Consider the following 11,579-nt stretch of genomic DNA (forward strand, 5'->3'; position numbering starts at 1 on the left):
TCAATCATAGAGAAATGGTCACTAGAAACCAAAAAAAAACTTAAATTCCAATTTCAAAAACGAAGCTTTTCTCTAATTATGGTCGGTCCGTCCGTCCTTGCGTAACGGTTAGCTTTTTTCGTTCATATAGACATGTTATAATTGTCCTATAGATTTCAAACTTTGCATTATGATTCCTATAACAGTTAAGTACAATTTAGAAAGCGAATCAACTCTATAATCGTTAAAATGTAAAAGGTAAAATTCTTAAACAGTATCCTAAAGTTAAGTAGTTTTGCAACAAATTTACTTAAAATTTTGTTCAAGCAGGGGAGTAACGGTTGTATTTTGACAAAATAATGTATTTACCATTAATTGTACGTACATGCCTTTTTTCTAGCCTGGTTTTCCTTAATTATAAAGATATTATTACCAGGGAGGGATGGAACATTGGGTTGTTTATTACACTAGTCCCCAAAGTTTTTTTATAAGGTTTTCTTATTCGTTTGCTTAACAACATTGGAAAATTTTATTGAGTTTTGGTTGGTTGGTTAATTTAGTTGAGTATCTAAAACCCCTAATTGTAATCTACAGAATGGGTAATTTTGAGTATAATCATTGGTAGTGTACATCAATTCATCGGCCATTGTCTTATCCCTTTAGATCCCTGTATTTTTACACATGAGCTAAGCATGCTTACCAATTAATTATTATTTTATACAATCTATAGATAGATACAATATCATATAGTACTTTTTATTAAAGTTGCTGCTCAACTTACTTTGTCTGTCTGTTCGTCCATTAGTCCGTAATGATCTGGGGTAAATGTGTTTTTCTTGGTTGCTATTTTGTGCATTAGCATCCAATAGAAAAAAATTCTTTGGGAGAGGGGGGTTAAGGTAATTAAATTCTTGGTAGGTGGGGTGTAAAATGGCATGAGAAGCACTAAATTTCTATTTATCACACCAACAACAAAGTTTTCTCTCAGGAATAGAATTAAGTTATAGGGAGAATGGTTTATAGACCAAAATATTTTTTTTCTGGGGTGGTGAGAAGGGGTTTGGGCTGAGAAACTCACATTTTGTTAAAAGACATGTAAAAAAATCACTTGATTTATATAAACTATGGAATTTTTATTACAGCTTCTTTTTAATATACAATGAAAGAAAATTTAAGAATTAAATTGTATGTTTTTTTAAAGCACGCCTATGTAAATTCATTCATAGATAAGTAAGTACATATGCAAATATATGTTGAATAAATAGATATATTATTACTTGGATGTTGCACTAAATTTGCATGTACTTTAATAACGTGATGTTTGCAGCTTGCTAAAGCTATACCTCCAATCCGCCCCCTTTTACCCCATCCACTCCCATCCTACTGGATGAACGAAGTAATCAATGAATGAGAACATTAGTGGCAACCTAAACTGGCGACAATTTTCCCAAGTCAATATATCCACATATTCTAAATCCATTGTTGAATAGATTATAAAATTATACATTGGTCCAGATATTAATTCCGGATATGCAGCATACTTATGTAATTTAGAATACGGAAAAATAACGTTAAACAAGGATTTTAACATTCATAAAAGCGAAGCTCAATAAATCAGACAATATAAAGAGGAGAGACAGTGCATTTAATACTCAATTTTGTTTAGAAGTCAGAATAACAATTTCTAAGTATCTGAATTTCTTTTTAATGCAAGTTACTGAAGTTGTTGTTTAACCAACGAATTTGGGAACGTGGTTGACAAACTTTGGGTACTTGTACCCTTCGTCCTTGAATGGAAACGAGATTGGTTTTTGATAAATCTATTATATGTTCATTTTCCTGGATCAAATGATCTTGTAGGTCAATAAAAAAATTCTAATAATGGATATATGAAACGTGGATATTTAAACAGGGATATTTAATGTCATCAACTAATATAGTCCTCATATATTGGTCATTGCGTTCCTTTATGGTGAAGAATTGGGGTAAAATCATAGGAGGGGTAAGGGAGTTTCTTTTTATTAGCCAGATGAGAGAAGCATTTCATCAGGGTATGTGAGAATCTCTTACAATATCCACATATTCTATATCCATTATAATATTATTCATTTAAAGTACACATAGATATATATTTTATGTTACAGACATTAAAAGCTTCCGTAAAAATAATTTTTTCTTAAATTTAATTTTTGAACATGTCATGGCAATGCTACTCTTAGACTCAGTATGACCGTCAGTTTATCGTCGGTTTTTTTAATAATACAGCTCATTTTTTGGGTTCCTATAAATGCATCACATAATAAAACCCATAATTTTTTATTTCTCTTTTGATTTTTTTCATTGAATCTTTCCGTGTTATGACCGTTTCCGGTCTTGTTTAGATCTTTGACTGTATTTGTCTGTCTGTTTGTTTATTAACATCTTTGTTATATGAATCGTTAATTAAAATTTTAAAGAAATGGATTTGAATTGAATTTTAAAATAGCGCTTTTAGAATTTGTTGTCATTTATTAGAAAAATGTAGACTGGTATAGAATTAAAAAGAGATATCTACTTTTATTAGATTCTTTTATAAGGATATATATAAAGGGATAGATATAACTTTATTTATTATAAATACTGAATTGATTTATATTTTATAATTTGTCGCTAAAAAGAACTAAACATGTGCAGTCTTCAATTTTAAAATACAATCTGTATTATTAAAATTTAATTGGATTTTAAATATTTTAGAAAATCGTTCCTATGTTATATTAAATAAATAAATAATTTATAGATCCCAAATCACTAAACTGGACCATTATGAACAAGCGTATTGACAATCTGACCACATTATTGGTTTTACAATCTACGCATCTTAGTTAGAAATGGCATCTTCTTTTTTATTATATTTACATAATATGTGTATAAAACAAGGATGACAACATCCATAAAAGTGAAGCACTGAAACGGTAGGACAAACGGACATGAACACTTATATAATGTCAGAACTGAATAATCAGAATATAAATGTATAAGAGTCGAAGCTAAATTGTAAGTAAATTTGTTGAAACACTGCTTTATACAGGATAATGTTTTTGGACATACTTACACATTTAGGACTTGATTATAGAGTTGATTCGCTTATAACATTATACTTTGTTGTCCGTGGAATCAATATACCAAAAATCAGATCAATCGAATGATTAGATCACATAAAAATTAGTTGTTAAAAAAGTAAAAAATCAACATGTTTAAAATGGACGTACGGAAATTTTGGTAATGATTACAGAGTTGCTTCGCTTTCTAAATCGTGCCTAACTACTAAAAGAATCACCATACAAAATTTTAAATCGATAGGACAATTCTAACATGCCTAAATTACCGAAAAAAGCTATACGTTACGAACGGACGGACGGACGTACAGACTACCGACCCTAATTATAGACAAGCTTCGCTTTTAAAAATGTTAGTCTGCTAGAAACTAGGGATTATTGGACGCATTATTGTATCTGATTCGTCATCTAGGGTAATACATCTATTTGATATTTATTGACTTGTGTAAGTGCCGCCTTGGAGATTGGTTTGTCATTTATCAGCTCTGCAAAAATCTGAGAAGGAAAAATAATGTTGTTTTTAATACTAATGTTTCTTAACATAGTAGATATATAATGGATGTTGTGATAGATTTTAACGATATTCTCCATCAACCAACTTTATCCTATCCCCTTCCCTCCTACTGAAAGAACTAACGGACCAATAAATGACGACCAGAGTAGCAAATTAAATTGACAACAATTTTCCAATTTCATAATATCGAAGGATTCTATATCCATTCTAAGCATGGATGTAATCATCCATAAGTAGCGAAGCAAAAAATCAATAATATTTAGATGGTTGAAAAGTACCTGGATTAACCAGCTCTGCAAAAAGAATAACCTATCCTTGTATATTTTATATTATTTTTTATCGCATCGTGTTATAGATAGCTTTCAGCGGATCTAAAAGAAAAAAAGGAAAATTATTATAAAACCTGTTTTGTTAGCCCCAAAGGGGCCAAAAGCCCAGTCTACAAAACTGGAATAAATTTTATGCTTTTTATTTTAATATTCGTAAAAAATTGTCTGTAATACGATTATAAACATTAATTTTCAGAATGGCTCAGAACTGGTTCTAATCCAGCGAATAACATTAGTTTTCGAAGCCATACTGGAAAGTGTATTGTGCATTTTCTTTACTGTACTTTTCCTTAAAATTATAACTTCTTTATCCTGTTATAAATGGACCCATTAACAGGGATCTAAAGTGATAAGACAATGGACGATAAATTGATGTACAGCCCTTATTATAATATACAAAATTACCCTTTTAGTACATTACAATTAATGGTTGAAATGTTTGGACACTCAACTATATAAATCAACCAATCAAAATTGTTAAGCCAACGAATGAGAAACGTTGTTATAATACTTTGTGGACTATTGTAATAAACAGCCAAATGCCCCTACCTCCCTGACCTATTAAGATTGTTCATTAATTTGATGTAACATCATAATTAATCATATAAATCATATACTTTGTACACTGCTTAATTACAAGGAATAGTTATTTCTCGCATCGTATTATAAACAGCTTTCCACGGATAGAAAATGTACAGTCAGAAAATTTTACCATTTTTTTTTTAAGCCCGAGATTCGAGTATAAAATAATAACAGCACAATTGACAAGACAGGCGGACAAAGTAAGTTAATGATTAAATAAGCATTATTAGTTAGTTGAATGTACACGGCAAAAGAATCTAAATATCTTTTGTAAAAGCCGAGAAAGTTAGAGAATTTGTTGTCATCCTTAGAATTTCAGATAAGCCGTCGGACAAATTAAAACGGATTTAAGTTTGGTATATCCGCTAGAAAATAATTAGTTCTTATTAGTAGTATTACAATTGATTGTACGTCCTTTTAAAGCCAGATACGTAAAGTTATATCAAATTTCTAAAAGTCTTTGGAAACTTCTTTTAATCAGGGAGGTAGGGAACATTGGGCTAGTCCCCAAAGTTTAATCATAACATTTTTATTCGTTGGGTTAACAACTTTGGGGACTCTTTTTAAATTTTAATTGGTTGTATCATTAAGTTCAGTGTTCACATGTTTCAACCACTAATTGTAATCTACAGAGAGGTACTTTTGTGTATCATCATTGGGGAGATACATCAATTTATTGACAATTGTCTTATCCCTTAAGATCCCTGACTTTTAATACAGTATGATGGAAGATTGACACTTCTAATATTAATGCAAAGTTGAAATTGGAATTCTGTGGAGCTACTCTTATTTATTTTACTAGCGGCTTCGGCTTCACTCCGGCCCCCCCCCCCCTCTAGGAGCACTTAAGGTGAGAGGAGGTAATGTAAAAATGGTAGAGGAGGGGGGTATTTTTTATTGGGAGGGTGGGGATATCATCTCCCATAATAGTCTCAAACCTTCCATTGTCCTTCAGGAAACTTTACTGTAAAGTAGAAACATAGAGATTTAGCGGTTAGCGAGATCTTAGCTACACAAAAAGTTTACTACCTTTTATAATAGGAAAATACTTTATTTGTAGCAACTACTCAATAATCACAATTGTCTGTCCGCCTGTCCTTTAGCTATATGTCTACTGTCCATTTTAATGTAAATATCATTATTATAAATATGATTTTTTAAAATACAATTACTATAATTAATTTCTTTAATTAGGATAAAATTAAACTTTTAACAATCTTCTTTTTTATATGATAATATTAGTTATTTATAGTTTTAATCTTATAATTGTACATTCTATATCCGCGGAAAGCCGTTTATAATACGATGCGAAAAATAACTATTAAAATATCAAATTAAGCATTTTGAAAGATTTTTATAATATTTTCCTTGTAACGAAATTAATTTTGTTGTTTTTTTGGTTTTGTTGTTTATTTGGTTCTAAAATGTAATAAATAGTAAAATGTAAAACAAGGATGATAATATTCTTTAAATCGAAGCAATAATAGTCTAACAAACCAGCTATCTTGGGGGATAAGACAATGGCTGATAATTTTATGTACATACTAATGATTATAATCAAAATAACCACTTCTGTAGATCATAATTATTAGCTGAAAGGTGATGAAACTAACCAATAACAATTAAATAAAAGTACCCAAAGTTTTATAGCCAAAAAATAAGATAATTTAGTAATGAAACTTTTGGTACCTGTATAAATCACAATCCAATGTCACCTCCCTCCTTAGCTTAAAATTAATTTTTAAAGTTAGTTTATTTAAATTTCAAGTAATATACAACTTCAATGATATACAATAAACGTCTCTATTGAACAGAAAAACGGACGTATAGACTTGTTTAGTTATAGAGTAGCTGCGCTACTGCAAAGATTATAAATCTTTTCCAACAATAAATGTGTAATGTGTTTTCACCACTCTCAAGTACTAGTAAAAAACAGAAAATATTCCCAGGGATCTAAGGGATAAGACAATAGCCTATGCTATGATATACACCCCCATAGATGATAAAAAAAATTACCCATTCTGTAGATTAAAGTTATTGGTTGAAATGTTCAAACACTCAACTTAATGCAACAACCAATCAAATTCACTAAAGTCCCCAAAGTTGTTAAGCCAACGAATAAGAAAACGTTATCATAAAACTTTGGGGACTATTGTCCCCTCCCTCTCTCTGAAATATACCAGGTATATAGTGTTAGGTTTTGATTGTAAGTTAACTCCATTTGAAATGAATATGAAATAAATATCTATTCACTTTTCACTTTTGCCTATTGTTTTCTTCCTGGCAAATACAAATTTGAACCTTCTACAAAAATGATTATTATAAATGAAGAGGTCAAAAAGAAATTTATTGTAAAATGCTCTCTCACTGATACAAAACAACGTTATACTTCATGTACAATGTAGAGTGGCTTTTCTGAAAAATGAATAAACTAAATTTTACCTCATACAATATCTGACAATGATAACTCTTCAATAATTACACCAAATTGATTTCTTAAAAAAGAACAACAGACAGAGAAACAAGGATGACAGCATCAATAAAAGAAAGTTCTAAAACGGTAGAACAATCGAACATTAACACTTGTAGAGTATCATCAGAACTGAATAATCAGAATATTAATGCATAAGTCTAAACAGCATTGTAAGTATTTTTTTTGCATAAATTCAAAATACAAGGACAGGAAACACTAACATATTTATGACTTCATAAAAGAGAAGTTTCTTTTTAAATATTGTAACTTGTTAAAATAGGAATCAATATTCCAAAAATCAGAGGAATAGGATAATTAGAACATACAAAAAATTGTTATCAAAAAAGTAAAAGGTCAGCATGTTTAAAATGTACGAACGGACTTTCTCGTAACGATTATAGAGTTGCTACTCTTCATAAATCATATCTAACTATTATAGAAATTATCATACAAAGTTTAAACTTGTTAGGACAATTCTAAACTGTTTAAATTAAATAAAAAACTAACTGTACCGCACAATTAATTGCAAATTTGTAATAGATCCATTGCTAAATTGAAAACAACATTATGAACTCTCTTAACAGACCATTCTTCATGGAGTGCTTGACCAGTATCAGCTATATGGTAACTTATAGATAGATAGATAGATAGATATATAGATAGATAGATAGATAGATAGATAGATAGATAGATAGATAGATAGATAGATAGATAGATAGATAGATAGATAGATAGATAGATAGATAGATAGATAGATAGATAGATAGATAGATAGATAGATAGATAGATAGATAGATAGATAGATAGATAGATAGATAGATAGATAGATAGATAGATAGATAGATAGATAGATAGATAGATAGATAGATAGATAGATAGATAGATAGATAGATAGATAGATAGATAGATATATAGATAGATAGATAGATAGATAGATAGATAGATAGATATATAGATAGATAGATAGATAGATAGATAGATAGATAGATAGATAGATAGATAGATAGATACATTGATTGATAGATAGATAGATAGATAGATAGATTGATAGATAGATAGATAGATAGATAGATTGATAGATAGATCTCGTAAGATCCTTTTACATTTGATTTTTGTAGAACGATGACAAGGACGTGGATTCTGATGTTGGCGAAAATCTTATTTCTATGGTTTTAAGGTAATTAATTATTAGTATTTAAAACAGTTAACTTAACAAATTTACTAGATCCAATTAACATTAAATTTAAAAAATACAAACACAGTTTGATTTAATTAAGTTTTATACGGTTGACCAGACCAGCAGTGCATAAACTTTTCTACCAATATTATAAACTACATAGAAGGTTATTTTAAATATCATGGTAAGGGATGTACATCAATGTTCCGTGCATTGTCTAATCTTTAAAAATGAAATTAACAATTAAATATTCATTTTTTATGTGATTATATCAATTTTCGTTTTTTAGGCCAGATTATGTTACTCAAGAATCTGAGATGCCAAAAGATTAAGTTATGAAAAAAGACTTTAACTACATTATTAATTCTGTTGAAGAGCAACATGTGCCTTTGGCAGCATTCTTTTAGAAAATGTCGAATAAAATAGGAAGGCGGAAAGTGTCATGTGTGACGTCATTTGAATACATCTAAAAAGGAAGGATGACAGGAGAAGTGGGAAAGGAAAGACAGAGATGATGTATTTTGAATACGTCATACATGACACTTTCCGCTGTCCTAATAAAATAATTATTTCTATCTTATTTTCTCTTCTTTGGTCATGCTGGGCTATATTTGTGTAAAACATTGTCCTAGTTCATATTTGTATTAAAAAATGTTTTATTTTGTTATATTATATTTGTACTTGTTTAATAAAATTAATATTAAATTCACTTAAGCCTCATAATAATTAGTATGGGGGAGTATACATCCTATTGACGAAATTTATTGGTTGAAAGACTTGAACACTGGTAGTTTGATCCAATTAAGCTAGATTTAATAAAAGTACCTCCAGTTTTTTACCTAACAAATGCGAAAGCATATAAAACTTTGGGTAACAGCATAATTTACAGTCTATTGTTCTATCCCTTTCTTATTAAACTAAACTAATGATTATACTGCAAATATTAGATTATTCTTCATTGACTTTTCCCTGCAGCCATAGATGAAATTGTTTTTTTTTCTTCTTGATGACTATCAACGCCCATAAAAGACATAAACATGGTTAATTAATTAATAGGTCACCTATCTTACAGTAGTGAAGCAACTCAATAATCTATGAAATAGTAGTAATGTACCTTAACTAAATCATGCGTTGTGGAATTGTCTAGAAAATTTGGCTGTTAGTTCGAATATGTTTTGAAATTTATGTTCGTCACAAAAAATCCCACTCCATCCCTGAAAACAAATATCTTAGATGACTATCTTCTGTCTATCCTTCTTATGGAAAATATATAGAATACCAATTTGCTATGTCATTATTTTCTTTTGTAATAAATTACAATTAAATTGGGGTTTGAAACAAATTTAATCATCAGGGAAACGTCCGGCTCTCTAAGAATTTAAAAAAAAAATACAGATAGGCCATCTATTACTTCATGAATCGATATAGAAATTGATAAATGGCCTTCCACAATGAGATAAGATACAGAAAACAATGTCTTGTGTCTAAATAATGATAATATAAAAAAGTCTTTATTTCAGATGGCATATTCCTCAATGTGAAAATCATTAGTGACCATTAATTGATTTTCTACCATGTAACTACACCCAAGAGACCGCTTGATTTTGTTAAACAAAACGGTGTGTCATTAAAACAAGGATGATAACATCAATAAAAGCGAAGATCAACAAAGCAGACAATTCTTAGTTTAATACATAATGGGGCTTCGTCATTATTTGAGGTGAAGGTATTCTATATTAAGAGTTGGTCCGGCCGTCTGTCCGTCCGGAATCGATAGCTTTTCTCTGTTAATGTAGGCATGTTAAAACTGTCCTATCAATTCCAAACTTTGCATGGCGATTCCTGTAGTAGTTAGGTACGATTTAGAATGCTTAGTAACTCTATAATCGTTAACAGAAATTCGTACAATGTTATAAGAGAAGGAGATCTCTATAATCAAGTCATAAAACTGTAAGTATGTCCTTAAACAATATCCTGTATTAAAGCAATTTTGCATACGATTCTTTTCGACTTATACATTTATATTCTTATTTCAATTCTGACACTCTACAAGTATTAGTGTTCGTTTGTCCTACCGTTTCAGAGCTGCGCTTTTATGGATGTTGTTATTATGGTTCTTTAGAAACCCAGAAACATAGAAATGTCCTAGAAACAAGTGGTAGGCTATTTCCTGAAGAGAAAACCATAAACAAGAACCATTGTAAAATCAGTTTCTTAACAATTTTCTTTGAATTACTAGCGGTTTCGACCCTATTTGGAAGTCCCCACCATAGTCATTTGGAAGTCATAGAATTGTTCGTTTATAATATGTAAAAAAAATGAGGGGAGGGGGGGTATTTTTTAAAAACTTTTATTTACACAGAGAAAAATATTTTGAGGGGGGGTTTTCTATTTCACCCCCAAGAAAACCGCTTCAAACCAACTCAGTACCAGTAGGTATGTTCCCTGAAGAGTAGAACTTAATCGTTTCAGTAGTTAGCGAGAAATCAGACTTCAGTAGGAAAATCGTTCTACTTTTTATTATTACCTAGGATTTCCTCGTACGGGCGGGATTACAGTCCAGGACCTTTTCGACTTGGTGTACTGTCTAGGTCCTGGTCCAGCAATCCAGGAGAACTAAGGATGACTGGTATGCACCCTTTTCTGTCCAAACACCCAAGGATATTAGGCTAAGTAACATCCGTCAGACAACCAACTCTCCCAACTGTGTATGGTAACGAGTTGCGCCTGTTTTTGGGCCAAGGCATTCCCCCTACTCTAACTATTTATGTCGCGCATCTGACATAGCAGCAGTAGGAACCATTTTTAACGTCTTAGTTATGACGCGGTGTCGGCCCGAGATTCGAACCTATCACCTTCCCGACGACGAGCGGATGCGCTACGTGTTGAGCCACATTCGCGGGTTTACTTTTTATTATAGATCTAATCTAATTAAAATCTAGATGTTTTTAGGCTATGCCACAATTCAATTTACTTTAGACAACCCCTACGAGTTCAATATTTGATACCCAATCTTCTTCTATTTGTAATTATCTATGATTTTTTTTTGCAAATAAAAATGCATTTTTGCTACGAATCATTAAAAAGTTTTGAGTAAACGGGAAATATGTAGGATTGCGAAAAACTGTTCTTTTTATATACTGAGGTTTCTTTATAACTCAAATGTCCGCCAGTTTGTATTCATAATAATACCGAAAGATCTGACTAACCGCTAAACCGATAAGGCTTTCCTTTACAGGATCTTAAGTTGCCCCTAGAAGCATATTTGCTATTAAATTTTTTTTTATCCGCGTCTTGCTGCTGCAGCAAATTCGGCCACTTTTGTCCTTCAATCAGTACGGTCTCTAGCCAGACTTTCAGCTGTTCCCCAGGTAAGTTTCATCTTTCTAAGCTCTTTTTCAACACTCCTTCTCCACATTGTTCTCGGTTG

The 11,579-nt window shown here is 30.9% G+C and overlaps 1 protein-coding gene across 1 annotated transcript in view; it reads left to right on the forward strand.

The window, feature by feature from the left end:
• LOC145305326 (innexin inx2-like) overlaps window positions 1-8,858 on the forward strand; it is a 62,473-nt gene extending 53,615 nt beyond the window's left edge. Inside the window, exons 16-19 of the mRNA XM_080146937.1 lie at window positions 3,525-3,575; window positions 7,555-7,596; window positions 8,091-8,149; window positions 8,439-8,858. Of these exons, the coding sequence (XP_080003063.1) occupies window positions 3,525-3,575; window positions 7,555-7,596; window positions 8,091-8,149; window positions 8,439-8,481 (195 nt within the window). The 3' untranslated portion in view covers window positions 8,482-8,858. The remainder of the gene's footprint in view (window positions 1-3,524; window positions 3,576-7,554; window positions 7,597-8,090; window positions 8,150-8,438) is intronic.
• Window positions 8,859-11,579: the final 2,721 nt, after the last annotated feature.

The sequence above is a fragment of the Acartia tonsa genome, chromosome 14, assembly GCF_053477335.1.
Source record: "Acartia tonsa isolate MP-2025a chromosome 14, ASM5347733v1, whole genome shotgun sequence".
Lineage (NCBI taxonomy): Eukaryota > Metazoa > Arthropoda > Copepoda > Calanoida > Acartiidae > Acartia > Acartia tonsa.